The 17,224-nt window shown below is 39.4% G+C and overlaps 3 protein-coding genes across 3 annotated transcripts; all 3 read left to right on the forward strand.

Annotated features, from left to right (window-relative positions):
- The first annotated feature begins 423 nt into the window (after nucleotides 1–423).
- Nucleotides 424–4,857, forward strand: LOC140346940 (protein eva-1 homolog C). Its single transcript, XM_072433174.1, has 7 exons — nucleotides 424–565; nucleotides 2,706–2,914; nucleotides 3,249–3,372; nucleotides 3,494–3,646; nucleotides 3,955–4,098; nucleotides 4,170–4,247; nucleotides 4,508–4,857. Exons 1-7 carry the CDS (start codon nucleotides 475–477, stop codon nucleotides 4,822–4,824), a joined length of 1,116 nt encoding a protein of 371 aa, XP_072289275.1. The 5' UTR covers nucleotides 424–474; the 3' UTR covers nucleotides 4,825–4,857.
- Nucleotides 4,858–5,258: 401 nt separating this feature from the next.
- Nucleotides 5,259–12,575, forward strand: trappc11 (trafficking protein particle complex subunit 11). The gene is made up of 30 exons (XM_072436178.1): nucleotides 5,259–5,414; nucleotides 6,036–6,270; nucleotides 6,378–6,547; nucleotides 6,633–6,703; nucleotides 6,822–6,936; nucleotides 7,026–7,125; nucleotides 7,195–7,268; nucleotides 7,337–7,433; nucleotides 7,508–7,641; nucleotides 7,722–7,863; nucleotides 7,940–8,024; nucleotides 8,124–8,203; nucleotides 8,318–8,396; nucleotides 8,467–8,521; nucleotides 8,606–8,751; nucleotides 8,915–8,976; nucleotides 9,054–9,186; nucleotides 9,258–9,388; nucleotides 9,478–9,603; nucleotides 9,713–9,906; nucleotides 9,976–10,124; nucleotides 10,218–10,339; nucleotides 10,425–10,544; nucleotides 10,617–10,682; nucleotides 10,758–10,914; nucleotides 10,999–11,110; nucleotides 11,175–11,266; nucleotides 11,334–11,467; nucleotides 11,959–12,126; nucleotides 12,195–12,575. Exons 2-30 carry the CDS (start codon nucleotides 6,067–6,069, stop codon nucleotides 12,237–12,239), a joined length of 3,363 nt encoding a protein of 1,120 aa, XP_072292279.1. The 5' UTR covers nucleotides 5,259–5,414; nucleotides 6,036–6,066; the 3' UTR covers nucleotides 12,240–12,575.
- A 450-nt stretch (nucleotides 12,576–13,025) lies between these two features.
- On the forward strand, nucleotides 13,026–17,001 carry spdl1 (spindle apparatus coiled-coil protein 1). Its single transcript, XM_072436188.1, has 14 exons — nucleotides 13,026–13,060; nucleotides 13,587–13,757; nucleotides 13,834–14,010; nucleotides 14,108–14,302; nucleotides 14,468–14,617; nucleotides 14,726–14,824; nucleotides 14,894–15,004; nucleotides 15,078–15,218; nucleotides 15,653–15,759; nucleotides 15,849–15,969; nucleotides 16,211–16,277; nucleotides 16,352–16,528; nucleotides 16,590–16,665; nucleotides 16,787–17,001. Exons 2-14 carry the CDS (start codon nucleotides 13,587–13,589, stop codon nucleotides 16,929–16,931), a joined length of 1,737 nt encoding a protein of 578 aa, XP_072292289.1. The 5' UTR covers nucleotides 13,026–13,060; the 3' UTR covers nucleotides 16,932–17,001.
- The last annotated feature ends 223 nt before the right edge of the window (nucleotides 17,002–17,224 follow it).

Here is a 17,224-nt window from a genome sequence, read left to right on the forward strand (position 1 = left end):
TGCAATATTCATGCCAATATATCTATATGCCACAAGGTGGGATGGATTATTAATAATATTAATTGCTCAGTAAGACAGATTTGGACAGATTCGTTAACAGAGTCTTTTGTGTATATAACAAAAGTCTTGCTTTTATATTTTTGTTCAATTTATCCTCAGTATTACACCTAATGCATCCAGGTTTTTGTTATGATTGTCTTTTTTCTTCGTTTTTTAAACCATATGGAGCACATGCTATAGATTATTTAGCCAACAATTCTTCTTAAATATTTAGCACTTTTACAATTTCCTTAATAAATACAAGCGTAACCATTATATCATCATAATAGCACTAGAGCTTTTCAGCAGTGCATTTAATGGCTAAATGGGAGTGCTGTTTCTTGTAAACACAAAAGCACCATTGACCCACTGACCATGCTTTCTTTGTGTGCTAGTTTTTATAGCAACACTGGGGTTTGCCATAAAGAGGTTATCATGACACCTCCATGGCAGCTGTGGCGTTCGACCTTTATTCTTCCTATTTTTCTGGAAATACAAATCACCTCATCAGCCCCTGACTTCTCAAGTGAGTTTCGCTTTATTTGGGAATTTATGACTTCTTCATTTGCTTTACTTTTGATTTGTAAAGGAAGCTGTAAGAAATTTCCCTATGTCTGACATCCTTCCTGTGCAAGACAGCTGGTGCGACTCATACCAAGAAACCATGTTGCTTAAGGTCATAGACCAACAGGTTGTGAACTTCCAAACTATTGTACAAGCTAAACTTTTGATTCAAGAAGTATGTTTTTCCACCATTATATATTCCAATGTAAAATGCAGCTGGCTTATTATTTTGATATGTGTTGTGTATTCTTCATGTGTTCATCATGTGATGAGGGGCCAGATATTTTCACTTCAAGTTTTCAATGGTCTAATAATAGCTCATTGTAAGCAAGTGCCTGGTACTGCCCCTTGTTTGCTCCCTGAGGAGTGGAGTGCCTCACACTCAGAGACACACGTCGTCAATACAAGAACAGGAAACACCGATGGGAGGGGAGACACTCTCACATGTGTGGTCATAGTCCAAATGTTGTCTCAGGGACCTACACCCAGCCAACAGAACACCACCCAGTCAACAACGACATTCAGATCAGAATCAGAAAAGGTTTATTGCCATTGCATATGAACAAAATTCACAAACACAGGAAATTGCTTTGGTGATTTGGTGCAACATACCTCAATGACCAATAAGATAAGATAAGATAAGATAGCCTATAATTGTCAAGTAGATACAGAAGTAGGAGAACAGATAACTTATAGAAAGTGTAAAAAAAAAACACTCTTAATAGAAAAACTCTTATTAACAAAACTCCTATAGACAGAACCTCTCATATTCTTAATAAGGAATAGATGGGGAAAAAATAAAAAAATAATAATAAAACAACATATATAAAATCAAAAAGGCCATGCATTAAAGAAAAAAAATATTAAAATTTACCATAGGATAAAAATAAAAAGCTTTAAAAAAGGCATAAAAAGGCTTACTATGTAAACAAAATGTACAGTTAAATGTACAGATGTATTGCAGATACAGCACAATCACAACAGTGATTGATTAAATCAGTTAAAGTGACACGTGTTTAGAAGTGTTAATGAGTCCAACGGCAGAGGGGAAGAAACAGTTTTTGTGGCGGCAGGTGCAGGTTCTGGTTCGGATGGACCGTAGCCTCCTGCCTGAGGGGAGTGGCTCAAATTTTCTAGGGTGAGAAGGGTGATCCGACCTGCAAGTACCAGAGCCCTGGAGACGTACAGGTCCTACAGAGATGGAAATCTGCAGCCGATCAACACAAAACCCTGTATTATCTGTTTGTCCCTGGCTGTGGCTCCGGCGTACCACACGGTGATGGAGGAGGTGAGGATGGACTCAATGATGGCCGTGTAGAACTGCACCATCATCTCCGCTGTCAGCTTGGCTTTCCTCAGTTGCTGCAGGAAGTACATCCTCTGCTGGGCCTTCTTGATGAGGGAGCTGATGGTGAGCTCCCACTTGTGGTCCCGGGTGATGATGATGCCGAGAAAGCGGAGGGAGTCCACAGTGGTGATGGGGGAGTCTGAGATAGTGAGGGGGGCTGGGGGGCTGTGACTTTCCTGAAGTCCACGATCATCTCCACCATCTTCTGGGCGTTGAACTCCAGGTTGTAACCTCTGCACCAGGACACCAGCCGGTCCACCTCTCTCCTGTAGACAGACTCATCCCTGTCAGACTCATGAGCCTGATGAGAGAAGTGTCGTCCACAAACTTGATCAGTTTTACTGAGTCATGACTGGAGGTGCAGCAGTTTGTGTTCCGGGAGAAGAGCAGGGGAGAAAGTACACAGCCCTGTGGAGCTCCTGTACTGGTAGTCCCAAGTGTCTGAGACATTCTTCCCCAGACGCACGCACTGCCTCCGATCCATCAGCATTCAAAATGCATTAATGACATATAAGTGATATGCCACTATTAATGACATGGTAAAACAAATGACATCACTGTAATAACAACTGACTGAGTGGCCTCTCATTATTTATCTAATTATGTATTAATTTTTGGAGCATTCGGCTGAAAAATATAATAATTGTACATTTTAGAAACTGTAAATTACACATGAACAAAACATCTCTATAATGATGTGGGAAAGTTTTTCGTCCTTATAAAACAAAATCTAGCCAATGTATTTTTCCCCCAGTTCACCTTCACTCCATCCTGAAAAACCACACAGCCCATGCCTGTGAAAATGACATCCTCACCATTGCGTGTCCACTCAGGACGTCTGTCGCTGTCCTGTTTGCTTTCTATGGACGCCAAATCCCCAGCCCACATCTTTGCCTTTCTGCCAGTTCAAACAGAACAAAGGAGGAGGACACAAATTGTATTTCTACAGTTGCGGTTATTGAGGTATGTAAGGAATTGCAAATACAGTTTCCTCAGCAGGTCAAATTTATCACGAAAAGGTGAAAACGTAAAGGGCTCGATTGGAGAGAGATTTTTAGTTACATTTAACAGTTGTGCTCTTTAAGAGGACAGTTTTCTCTCTTCACGACTATAACTACCGATGTGGTCATCTTTGTGCACAATTTACTACACTTTAACTCTCAGTTTGCAACGCCTCATGTGTCCAATCAAACCCCTTGAAAGGATGTGTTTTGCCCTCGAGCTCAGCCTGTTCAATCCTGTAATATACGTATGCATTTCAATTATTTGTAATATTCTTTTATGCATTTGTTAACAGAAAGTTCAATCAGCGTGTCAAGATCGGCAGTCCTGTCGTGTCCCTGTTTTGAGTCCGTTTTTGGGGGAAGATCCGTGTCCACTCACCACCAAATATCTCCAGGTCTCATATAAGTGCCAGCCACGTATGTCTGCAAAACATGCAAAAACAATCATTTTAAGTTCCTCAAACAATGTGCAGTAGTTCATCATGAAATGAGGATATAATTTTATTCTATATAATAATTCTGTTTTATGTCTCACCAGAGCACCACCGAACCAAACTGGTGTGTGAAAATGAGCGTCTGAGGTTGCTTTGTAAAAACAGTACAGTTCTTGCCATCTACTCAGCCACATTTGGACACCTGCGACATGGAAGCCCCAACTGCCCCCAGGAACCAGGGTCTCACACGGACATGGGTCAGAGACATCTAGTGGCCAAACTTTGAAATACATGCATTGCCTTGTCAGAACAGTGGTGGGAAAATGACTCAAACATAATTATACCACCATGATTTCACTGAATATTCCAAGTCATATCATCCAACTGCCTCTGGTTTTCTTCATCTCTTACAAATGTGTTTTCCTCCAATCTTATTCTCTTATCCACAATTGTCAATTGTCAATGGCATAATTTGAAGTCCTATATTGTGTCACATTGCTATTGCACTTCAATTTGCAACAACAATAATGATAAAATAAATGTATAGCAAATAAATGTATTACAGAGTGCATGTCATCCACGGCTTTGAGGAAGGTTTCTCGCAGATGCCATGGCAGAGGGAACTGCACACTTGTGGCTGATGTTATGACCTTCGGAGACCCTTGTTTTCCAGGGACCAAGAAGAACCTGCGAGTGTCCTTCACTTGTGGTGGGTAAAATAAATATCAGCTTGCTTTATTTTTCTACAGTTTTAAATAAAACTGCATTTCTTTTTTTTAGTGCCCCGGTATCTTCTGGAAGATGCAGGATTTGGATCAACAAATCCCCTCATAATCTTGGACTCGGACAATACTAATGGTAAGATTGGTCTTTTCTTACTGATTTATTAGTCGCTTTGACCCACAGGTGGATTTTACACCTGCCATTCAGGCCTCACTAATCTTGGGTTGATATAGAAATGCTGGGTATTGGCACATATATACTTATATGTTAGCTGCATAAAATGCACAAAGGCAAGACCTTCATTCTAGATAATAAAGTTAGTAACACAACAAGTACTTCTATGGCAATGTGGGATGTATTATTATTTTTAAAATGCTGTCATGACATTTGTCCAGATTTTCCTGAGAAAGTGGCATTTTACTTCGTCTCTGGCATCTGCGCTGGTCTGGTGTTTCTGCTTTGCATCTTTGGTCTTCGCTCGATGTCCACACTCGTCAAAGATGTTAAGCAAATTGTCTCTGATTTGAATGATGAGCTATTCCATCGCAAGGGCATCAGGGAGGACCTCATTGAAGATGAATTATCAGACATATCATCCTGCCAACTCACAAAATCCTACTGCACTAAAAAAATGAACAATCCTTTAGTTTTAACCTTACAGATGGCTGATACAGGGGTACAGCAAAGGGAACTTCCCAGAGTTGACAACTGATCACACAAGACTGTAGCTTATAGGGCCTCTTCACATTCAGATCCTAAGAGATCCTAACAAAAAATGTGATAACATTACCGTGTAATTGATATTTCACTTTTGTATATTAAATTTAAATATTGTATTAAAATTGTGTATGATGGAAAAAAAAACACGCATTTTGTCATTAATAACGATAAAGGCATTTTCTTTTCTATGTTTTAGTAATATGAATGTCTATGGTGTGGTCATGAGTGTGGTCCCTATATACCTTGGAAAAAAAGTAATAGATTTTTTTTTTATTAAGAGCTATATTTGTTATTGAATCAGTGTAACACATTTTACTATCATAATGTAGGTCAAAAACGTACCTTCTTCTGTAGGCTCAAATTAGAGCGTAACAGGGTTAATTTATTTTGAAAACCTTGAACCGGAAGTTGTTGCAAACTAGGTTAAGTTTCAGGCGATAGCACCGGATAGCACTAGCTAGCGATACGCCTTCTTGATGAATATCCGCAAAAATAATGGTAGTATGTAGCTGAAGGTTGTTGTTGAAATCCATTACAAGAACAGTCGATTGGATGGCGATTATTTCGTGGCTATAACTCAAGGTCAGAATCTGAAAAGATTGCAAAAGGTGTTTTTGTAGATAACCTCGCCCACAGGCTCCTGTCATTAGCTGCTTATTAGCCAGAACCAAGACGTCTCTAGCTTGGCGGCTGGATTATATCTATAGTTACATTATGCAAGTTATAAAGAGTACAAGACATCGTTATATTTCAGTAGGTGCCTTACAGGGGAGACGATGCGTATAATGACCGAAGTTTAGTTGGCTTCAACTCACTTCCGCTTTAAATTGAGAGGATTTGAACTGAATACACTTTATTCCTTCTGAGTGCACTACATTTCCCGTGTGTAACATTACATAAATGCTTTTATAAGTTAGTGCTTGAGTTATCAGGATTCATATTCCAACATAAAAAACTTGATCTGCGGTGGTCATAAGGATGTAAACAACAACTGTACTGTGATGTGCAGTGTCTTGTGACAAGCTTGCCTTGTCAGCAAAAGTATGAGTGGCATGGGTCACAAATTTTGATTTCATTGTGAAATGCAATGTCCCCCATGATTTTAATACAGACACTTTCTAAATAAATGCAGACAGCGTTCATATTTTCAGGAATATCTAATATGAATTTGCTAATGCAATGGAACTGTGTATTTCTGTTCAGGTGTAGGACTTACAGTAGTGGGACCATCAGGATGGCCTGTTCTCAGTGGGAACTTCCCCCTGAGCTTTGCTGTCGACCTATGGCTTTTGTGGCCCTCACAGGATTGGATGTTGTGTACAATGCTGTCCATAGAGCCATATGGGATGCCTTCTGTGCTAACCGCAGAGCAGACAGAGTTCCAATATCCTTCAAAGTCCTCCCAGGAGACCACGAGTATCCCAAGTGTCGCACTAAGGTAGCAAGCAGGGGCGGCCCTCACCTGCTGAATAATTTAAATGTTGGACCTGTACTAGACTTGCATTATATTATAGTGCTATAATATAACACACTTTTTTCTTCTAGCGGACGTCATATGAGTGGTACATACCCAAAGGCATCTTAAAAACTGGTTGGATGAACAAACACCTGAATCTGGTACCAGCTCTGGTTGTTCTTTTCTACGAGTTGGATTGGGACGATCCTCAGTGGAAGGAAAAACAGTCTGAATGTGCTACTAAAGTGGAGATTGTCAGGTGTGCCTTGTGCTATGAGTATGATTTTTAATAACATTGTAAAATATGTAGCATATGTAAATTACTTTATTATTTTGTATTGTAGAACCAGTCTTCAGGGTAGAAATACCAAAGTTGCTGTAGTTCTAATTCAAAAGAAAACGCCTCTACCTCCAGGTAAAGACGGTTCTTCCATATTTCAATCTAGAAACAAATTATTCCATCTTATCCAAACGAAAGAATATGATTGGGTCTATTAGGGTTATATTCCTAACGGATTGATGATGATTCTTAGGGGAGGACCTTGTGGCATCTGAGAGGGCGTCTGCTCTCTGCAATGCTTGTGATCTGTCAGGCAAAAGTTTGTTTGTACTGCCACACACAGATCACCTGGTGGGCTACATTATTAGGTAATTGGCTTCTCTTGCTTTGTGTTTTCTATTTCAATTATTTTTATTTATATTTTTATTTTATTACTTTTACTTATATTATTGTACAGGTTAGAGAACGCATTCTATGAGCATGCTCAGACATATTACTACACTGAGATCCGTCGCGTCAAATCTCACAAAGAGTTCCTCAACAAAACAACCCATCAGGTATGCATTTTGTCTTTATAGCAAAGGTTATATGTTAAAATAACAACTGTACATTTACGATTGTTACAGCTTTTGTTTGTCAGACACCAGTTCAAAATTGCCTTCTTCAGTGAACTAAAGCAGGACACACAGAACGCTCTTAAGTAAGCCTTTGTAATAAATCTACTATTATTTTTGTCAAAATCAAATAATTCATTGTCCTCTCTTGTAGGCACTATAGAACTGCATACAGTCTTATACATGAGCTCAGAGCACATGAGACCAATATGTTGGAAATCAAAACAATGGCTGGATTTATAAACTATAAGGTAAAACAATCTTACAGTTGATTATTACATTTGCCAAATTCCTATGATCTCGATGTTCCTTCCTGTTTTCCCAGATCTGTCGCTTGTGTTTTCAACACAACACTCCTCTTGATGCTATTGCACAATTTAGGAAACATATAGACTTGTGTAAGAAAAAAATAGGTAGTGCAGAGCTGGCCTTTGAGCATGCAGCATGGATGTCAAAACAGTAAGTTCTCCTTTTATAGTGACACTTGTTATGGGTTAAACAACATTTGAACCTTTCTTATTTCTAATTCAATATCTCAGGTTCCAGTCATTTGGTGAGTTGTTTGATGAAGCCATTAAATTGGGTCTGACAGCCATCCAAACGCAAAACCCAGGTTTCTACTATCAACAAGCTGCATGCTACAGCCAGGATCGAAAGCAACTAGCTCACCAACTCTGTCAGGTGACGCATTGGCGTAAACCAGATATTGGAATGATTTTCTCCTTTTTAAATGTTTTTTTGTGTATTTTGCTAACAGACTGGTGTAAGCTATCCAACAAGTGACCCCTTGAGCGGAGCCTTGGACTTCTATGGTCAAAGACCCTGGAGACAAGGCCACCAAAGTACGTAGTTGGTCCTGAACCGGAGAAATATGATTTAATAAATAGTCTTGACATATACATATATTGTACATACACGCTGAAAGTTTGGTGTACTTGCAGGCATAGACCCCCCAGATACAGAGAAGGAGAAGACGGGAATAGTTGCTCTGCAAATCAAAGAGAAAGATGTTCCTCACTCGGTGAGTAAACACAATCTATGACAATATTATATTACAGTGTATTTTGTATATAATATACATGTGGTGTTTACAACATAAGCAAACACTAAAGTTTTTTTATTGCTGCTTTGGCAGGAGCTGATAATAGCTCTTCTTAGCAATGCTGTGGCTCAGTTTAAGAAGTACAAGTGCCCTCGGATGAAGAGCCATCTAAGTAAGAAAGTGTTTGTTACATATTCCCTTTGATTTAATTGTTCACAAAGTAAACCATCTCCGTTTCTCAGTGGTTCAGATGGGAGAGGAATACTATCACGCAAAAGACTACACCAAAGCCCTCAAGTAAGTAACAAGAAGGGTCAATTGTGAGAATGTGCAATGAACACTAAATTTACATTGCATTAATGGATGTGTTGGCTTTGCTAGGTTGTTGGACTATGTAATGTGCGACTATCGCACTGAGAAATGGTGGGCTCTGTTGACAGCCATACTCACTACAGCTCTGCGATGTGCGTATCTTATGGCCAGTGTTAAAGACTACATCATTTACTGTATGGAACTTCTGGGCAGAGGTACGTTATGACGCCTTTGCTCAAAAGCACTTTTATACCTTTGTACTTGGGTACTTGGATCAACAAAAATAGAAACGCAACCTCACTACTGTAATAGTAATATTAGTGCTCTACAAATAAATTTGCCTTGCCTAATATTGAAACAAGTCTTCTTCTCTTCTAGCCTCCACTTTGAAAGAAGAACAAAAATTAAGGATTGAGAAGAATCTTACCAAAGTTTTAAAGGTACTTATATTAGGAATCACATAAAAAATACAATAATTTTGTTGCACGGCCCTTCACAAAGGTTTATCTTTTGTAAGAATGAGGTCCCGGATGCAGAGCTGGAGTGTGACCCTTCTTCTGCCAATGCTGCCAAGTCACTGTGGAGCGACCGCATAGCGCTAGCTGGCGCTAATGAGTTCACGATCGAAGTGCAAGACACCATTCCTTTCAGTCAGTGACACTTCTTTACCTACACATTTAGCAAAAACATTGCTCTTACACATTTTTCTTTTTGACTCCAGTCCAGTGCAAAGCCAAGTTTCAGTGCCCCAGTTTCCATGTCGACCAACCCATCCAGCTACAGGTGTTCCTCAAAGCTGATTGTCCCAATCCTCTGTCCTTCAACAAGTTGGCTGTCAGTCTTAGCAACCAGGTACTTTAAATTATGTCAATTAACATTACAATGTTATAATATAATTGTTATTATTTCCTTACAATTTCCTTGTTCATTTCTTAATTTAGGAGTACAGCCAGTGGTGTGTTGTAGAGTCTTCAGATCAGAATACTATGAGCCTTTTGCCAGGGAAAACAAAGTGCTATAACTTTAGCTTTGTCGCTAAAACTGAGGATGTTGGCAAAAAGATTGAGGTACGCCATCTCATTTAATACGTGTATTTTTTATTGGTTCTTTTTTACTGGTACTTTTGATTTTATTTCAAAGAAACAATTGCTAATTGTAGTTTCCTTGTGTGTTTAGATGACAGGTATTGAGTTGTTGCTGGGCAGCGACAGAGGCCGTTGTGTTTTTCTGACCTGGAGAGGAGCAGGTGGAGACATTGCTTCCACACATGAAGCTCTGCAGGCCAGTCGGTCATCGCGACGTTGGGGGAGGAGTCTTGAAACAAATCAAGAACTGGATTGGGACACTATTACTATTCAGCATAGTACAATGTAAGCAGTTTGTGTGTTGTATCCTTTTACAGAACAGAAGTGTTTATCACCTATTCTTATTTTTCTTAGGATAATTTCCAGAGTTCCCAAAATATCCGTACAGCTCAGCCACCAGCCTCCAGTGCTCAATAATGAAATGTACTGCCTCAGTGTCACCATTCGGTCACAAGAAGAAGGCGTGGCCAAAGATGTTAGACTAACTGCTGGCCTAAAACCAGGTAGAACAGGGGTTCCATATATGCATTGTGCATTGCTTCTCTCACACTCACTATCATGCAGTAGATTCATTTTTATTTTATTTTATGCACTAGGCCAGGATGCAAATCTCAGCCAGGCCACACATGTTGCTCTTGAGGGGTCAAAGATTTGTGACGATTCTGCAGCAGCACTCATTCCTGACATACCTTTAGGAGACTTGAATCCAGACGAGAAGGTAAGCCACAAACAAACAATAGTGTTCTTTTATGCTGCATTTTCTTCAATTCATGAAATGTTTCTTTTATGTTCTTGGTCTGCAGCTTGAGAAAAGCATATTTGTTAGGTGTTCGACAATAGGGCAGAGGATATTTTTGTTTCATGTTGCTTACAGCATTGATACAACTGTGGAAGGAAGACAGATCATCTGCAAATGCCACAAGGTCTTATTCCAAAAGACAACATGGTGCTGTTTTTCTCATGTTGTTTTCTAATGTACATTTTTTCACTTGTAGGATGAAACGGTTACAGTAGAGACTGTCATCCCATTTGAGGTGTCTGTCAAGTTTGTTTCAACTAAGGTATGTATTGAACCAGGAACTCTAAAGAAAATAAAAAAAAAGAGAAAATAACAGATTTTTGTGTTATGTTTCCAGTTGGAGCCTCTAGAGCGTGTCTCAGTGGACATCCCTTTCCTCCTCATGACAGATGTGCTCTCTTCCTCTCCATGGCCGATATTGTTGGCTTCCTCTTCTTTGGAGCTTCACAGTTTGACCAGCACAACACCGGATATGAAGTCACAGTTAGAGAAAAGTAGTCAATAATTTCAGCTCCTCTATGTTTAATAATTGAGATGCTTGTCTGTATAAAAATTTAATTGTGCATTTGTGCACACAGCGGTCCTGGAGACAGGGGAAGGCGCTAGTGAGTGTTTCTGCCTGTGTTGTCCACCTTCAACCAACAACAATAATGCTGTGGCAACCGGACAGTACTCAATATTATGGCGGAGGTAATCAAAGACAAATTTCAATGTTTTGTGCGATTGTTATTTAAAACTTATGTTTGTGTTCTAGGCAATCATCTCCTTCAGAAAGTCCTCTCATCCAGACCACTGTCACTCTACCTCACATTCATTTGGAGTCTGTTCCTCTTTATATTCATGCAGGTTTGTGTGAGTTAGATATTTTTACTTTTTATTTCATTGTGCTTTAACTTTATTGTGAATCTGGTAGATCTGCCTTCATTTGGGAGGGTCAGAGAGTCTCTTCCAGTCCGGTACCATATCGAAAACAGGACAGCTCTGGTACAGGAGGTGGAGATGGCGGTGGAACCCTCTGATGCCTTTATGTTCTCTGGACTGAAACAGGTATTCTTTAAAGGTGCATTGTGTAACCTTTCTGGTGGAAGGTTTACCACTTTCTTGTCTCCATGTAGATGTTATTCCTTTGCCCTGAATCTTCTGAAGTATGGAATGAATCATACATTTATTCAATTACAGTTTACATGCTGTCTTACTGTGGGCAGGCAGGGGGAAAAGGGGGTCAGTTTTCTTGGGTTCAAAAGTTTTAGGGGCCCAGAAACAGACCATCAGCCTATTATTTTATGTGAGCCATGTGGGCAATATGAGCCGTCTTGCCCCAGGTCCCCCAAATTCTCCTGGGGCATCACCAGCTTGTTTCCACTGTGAAGGATACATTTGAAGACCAGCAGGCCCTCTCCAGAAAAGTTACATAGTGCACCTTTAAAAATTTAAACATTTTGTGTTGTGCAACATGTAATTTCATTGCGCTCACATTTGAGTTAATCCTTGTCCTTTTGCAATAGGACCTGCAATAATCAAATTACTTTGATTTACAGGTTCGCGTTCGGATCCTCCCTGGTTCTGAGCATCAAATATTGTATAATTTTTACCCACTAATGGCTGGTTACCAAACACTACCACAACTCAGTATAAACCTGCCCAGATGTCCTGCCACAACAACCCAGAGTTTGAGGCGCTTCTTGCCTCATCGCATTTTCGTCAAGGTAACTCATATCCCCAGCACTTGTCTTGTTGAAATAAAATAAACCTAATTGGTCTCTTATTTCCCTAGCCTCAAGGTCGACAGCTTGATGATGCCTCTATAGCGGCAGCATGAGAAAAACACATGGGTAACTGTAAATATGAGAATAAAGAAATGTTTTATAGACTATACTGGACTGATAATTCCTTTAACAGTTCACAGAGGATTTTATTAACACTAGCTGTTTCATATTGATCCATAAAAGAAACTATTAAAACCTCTCCTGATCAGATGACACAATCCATTCACTGCTTTGAATGCAACATGAGATTTGTGAGATTGAAAATGAAACTATGACATGAAGTGATGTTCTAATATCCATTCCATGATGTAAAACGGCTGTGATTTAAATATGTGATGTTTGAAACTGAGTGTGATGAGAGCTGGATTAAACTGAAGTGTTCAACTTTATTCTCCATTTTTTTTATTCGTCAGACCCAGTCAAGTACCAGTCAGCATATCATTCAGACATAAGTATACAAGCTCAACAGATACATTATATTAGTTCTTTCTCAGATTTCAGAACCTAGTTATTGATGGCTCTCAAACTTTCCACACAAAGTACCTCCTTTAAAAAAAAATTAGCCTTCCGACTACCACCAGATCTATAGTAGACAATACCAGGTCTAAACTTGGGGCAAACCAGATCTAAAATAGGTCTACACCATTACTACAGAAGTAAGGCTAATCCAGGTAAAGGAGAAACTGGATAATTTAGTAGATGTAATTTAATCCACATGTGAAGGATGCTCGGAGTGCTATTTCTTCTCTTGCCGCAGGACGGCACTGTTGGCAAAGACAGGAGAACTTGTCGTGGTTGTGCACACATCTCGCGATAACAAACAAAACAATTCAAACTGTGGCGGTCTGTTGTTGTAGGATTGAGCTTTCCCAAGGTAACAGTAAACTTTACTTTTGTTTTGATTTTGTAATTATATCCTTGGCTCGTAGCTTGAACGATCTTTGTTCAGCCTACTTTCCTTTTCTGTGCTTGTTTATACTGCGGGTTGCACGTTAGCTTTAACGTTAGCATTTTACATGGTTTACCCGTTAGTAAAAACACATGTAAATGATATTTACATGTTTTTCTCAAGGTTGAAAATCAACAGACACCGTTTATATTTATATGCTGTAACTGTTTTTTAACCACAGCAATCGAGTTTGATGGTGCGTTCATCTCTGTAACAGTTGTTTCTTTATCAAAAGGCCTGGGCACGAAGCGAAGAAAAAAATAAAACCTATTGTGTGGACAAATTTAATTATTACTGTTTCGAAACCACACGTTTTTTATTTCGATTCTTCTACACGTGATATGTATTGATATTAAACCTTGATGACAAATAGATGCCCCTCTAAATGTAGTCTTAAACTATTTCAACTGACACAAAGAAAATGCACTCTTGTCTTTCCCTGGTCTTCCAGATGTGTGAGCGAGGAGCTGAAGATGAGATCCAGCGGCTGAAGAGCCAGCTGAGGGAGACGGAGCAGCAGGTGCAGAAGGCTGCCCAGGCCGGGTTAGACCTTCTCAATCAGCAGATGGAGCTACAGAATCGACTGGACGAGCAGAGAGTCGAAATGACCAATGCACTTGAGGTGAGTGTGAACTACAACGCTCAGCTGGAGAATTCTAAAATGTTTAACCACTGGCATTCCTGATTTTGTTTGACAGGTCCTTGAACAAGAAAAGTATTCACTGCACAAGGAAGTAGAGCTGAAGTCCAGGATTGTCGAATCGCTACAGTTTGAGTTTGATAGTGTGAAAAATCAGCAGAAACGACAGCTTCAAGAGCAAGAGGAACTTTTGGAGAGAAACCACAATGTCATTCTCACTGAGCTCAACAATAAGGTAAGACCTAAACATTTGTACTAAAATGTTGAGGCAAAAGCTTCTTTTATTTAGTGGTGGTGAATGTTTCATGTTTGTTGTGCATTTGTTGTTTCAGGTCCATAGGGTGCAGTCTGCTCTAGAGGAATCACAGCTGAATGAGAAGCAGCTCAAACACAAGCTGGAGGTGCAGACTGAGACATTAAATAATAAGCTGGAGGAACTGCGAGCTCTGAATGAACAAGCTCAAACTTCCATGACCTCAGAGATGATTGAGGTGCAGCTGAAGATCATGGACCTGGAGAACAACAAGGTTACTGCATGCATGAATTGGTTGTATACCGTTTTACATGCTTTATTTCATACCAGAGTCCAATTGGAATGAACATATTGAGCACCAGTAGTGTTCAATAAAATAATCGTCACTTTTGTCAATAAGCTGTCAAAGCTTGTTGATGCTTGAGCCTTTGTCTCTCAGGTGGAGCTGGAGCAAACTCTACAGGAGTTACAGTACAGAGAACAACAGCTGGAACTCAGCAATGGGAATTTACAGCGGCAATTAGAACGAGTAACAGAGGAGAAGGAGGATCGAGAGAAGGAAGCAGTCTCTTGGTTTAACTCTCTGGAAGTAAGCTGCAATTATTTAGTCACTCAGATTGAAAATGATATTGCTTGTATGACCACAATGCAGACTCCCTTTCTGCATATCCTTTCTGATCATGGCTTTTGACTACAGAAATCACGAGAGGCCAACAGAGACTTACAGGTGCAATTGGATCAGCTCTTACAGCAAGCCCACGATCCAAATAGCAAAGGCAACTCTCTTTTTGCTGAGGTAAAAGAAAAATGCATTCACCACCTTCATAAAGCCACACAAAAACTATTGTGATATCCTGTGTCTTAGCTTGAGGATAAGCGTGCAGAAATGGAGAAGCAGCTCATCAGTGTGAAGGTCCAGTACCAGTCATTGCAGAAACAGTATGCCTTCAGCAAACAGCAGATGCAACGACTCAAGGTACTCTTGTAGCTCTTACAAATACAGTTTTATTATTTTATTTAAATCATTTGTGTCGATTTGTCTCACATAGGTTCAAATAGCAACACTTATGCAACTACAAAGTTCTCGAGCTGATCCTGCTCAACTGGAACGACTGCAGTCCATGGTTTCGGAGAAGAACGGGGAGATCCAAAGCCTAATGTCCAAACTGCAGAGGCTTGAGAAAGTGGAGGTGAGCGCTGTTTAGGCCTGCGCAATTTTTGAAAAATATCTAATACCGTTTATTATGACAGGCATTGTGATTGTGATTTGATTTCTATTTAACAGTAGGATTCTGTTTAAAGCACACATTATAATCACGGCTCGGAGTATACACTTTGTATTCAAATGTAATACCCCTGGGTGTGATGATCATGAAACCGGTTCTGTACTGTGTTTTAAAGCACAGAAAAGCAAATCTATTATCAATTGGGATTTATACTTTAAAATTATCTTTTATAGTCTCAACACAAGCCAGAGCCTGGTGAGTCAGTTCCTCCACTTTTGAATGAAGGAGGGTTTAGTATCATACATCTTCTAAAATATAGGAAGAGTTTGTCTTGGCTGGCCTATCAACATATCTGTGGCAAACACTCAAATGTATTGTGTTATGTATTTTAATTGTAGATGATGTTAAAAGCTCAGGCGCCAAGCTTGGCTTCAGGAGAGAACGCTGATGGTCAAGATGAAACTTACTACACTGACCTGCTTAAGATGAAGCTCAACAACTCCATGTAAGATCATTTGCACTTGGAATTGTAACGATTGGCTTTATTTGAATTAATTGCATGGCTCATTGTCATTACGATTGTGTTGTGTTTAGTAAAGATGCAGAGCGTTTGGGAGATGAGCTTTCTCTGCAGAGGATGAAGTCTTTGTCTGAGAGCCAGCGAGCTCTTGAGCTGGAGAGGAAACTGTTTACAGTTGAACGGATGCACAAACAGGTATGAAGGTGCTGTTGCTCGTATACTTTGTATACAGTTCCCTCTGTTCATTTTAACCATGATGAATATTAATTATTATTCATATTTATTGCCTTTCCCGTTCCCATCCTCATTTCTGATGGTCGTGGGTCACGGACATCTCGACCTTCAATTTTATTTTATACTGTTTTGGGCAATGTATTTAGAAATGTTTTAAATTGTGAAATGTGTAAAATAATGACCAGTTTTTCTATTTACGTAGACTCAGAGTGACAAGATCAAGCTGCAGCTGCGCGTTGAAGAGCTCCAACATAAATATGAACCTAAAGGTAATTTGAAATACATTTCCTGCATGTTGTTTTGATTGCTTATTTTATTTATTTAACATTGTTTTAATCTCTAGAAACAAAAAATAATAAACTCCAAAAGAGGAAGATAGAAAAGTTTTTAGTGGACAGCGTGCCTTCCTGTGAGAAGCTTGAGAGCGAGCAGCCGGTTCAAGTGGTGATGGATGTGACTAAATACTCTGATGCAAAGACTGTATTTCCCTCAGCTGCTGAAAACGTCCACATTAAGCAAGGTAAAGAACATGATGGCAAAATGATGTCATGATAATACATACGTCTAATAACTGTTTTTAGATCCTGAAGTAGAGGAAAGACAAACAAAAAAAGTGAAGATCAGTGCAGAAGAACCTGTTGTTATCCACAATCCCAGGTTTGTCCCCTGATGAGAAATTATTTATTCTCAATCGTTCCTTTATGATGAATTAATACTAATATCCCTTTATTTTCTATTCCATTACTTTGTTTATGTTGTTTTGTTCACCTTTTTGTAGCTCCTGTTTGACTGACAGTAACGTGAAGACAGAGGAGAAACATCAGCAGAATGTTATAGAAGAGAGAAGAAGGAAGCAGAAAACGGTAGAGGTGACCCATGTCAAATCTAGTAACAGCATGGAAAACCAATGTGCGCAGCAATAACTTTTATACGCAACCTGTTGATGATTTTGTGTATCTTTTTACTTGTTGTATTTGTAATTTGATCTTTTAGGAGAAAGAGTATATTGTAAAATTAAAACCTGTAGCTATGACATGACATGTCTCTTGTTTCTATTAAAACGGTATGAAAATAAAGGACTTTGTAAATAGTTTGAATGCTCTCTGTGTCTTATTTTGTTCCTTATTCTATGTTTAATATTTTGTATTAAAAAACGTAGACCATATTTAGGTGAACCTTTCTTCTTCAAAGGAGGCGGTAGTGCTCACTTTACGCC

This window comes from Eucyclogobius newberryi, unplaced genomic scaffold (assembly GCF_026437365.1).
Source record: "Eucyclogobius newberryi isolate DKJ021-1_F unplaced genomic scaffold, fEucNew1.0.hap1 SCAF_11, whole genome shotgun sequence".
Lineage (NCBI taxonomy): Eukaryota > Metazoa > Chordata > Actinopteri > Gobiiformes > Gobiidae > Eucyclogobius > Eucyclogobius newberryi.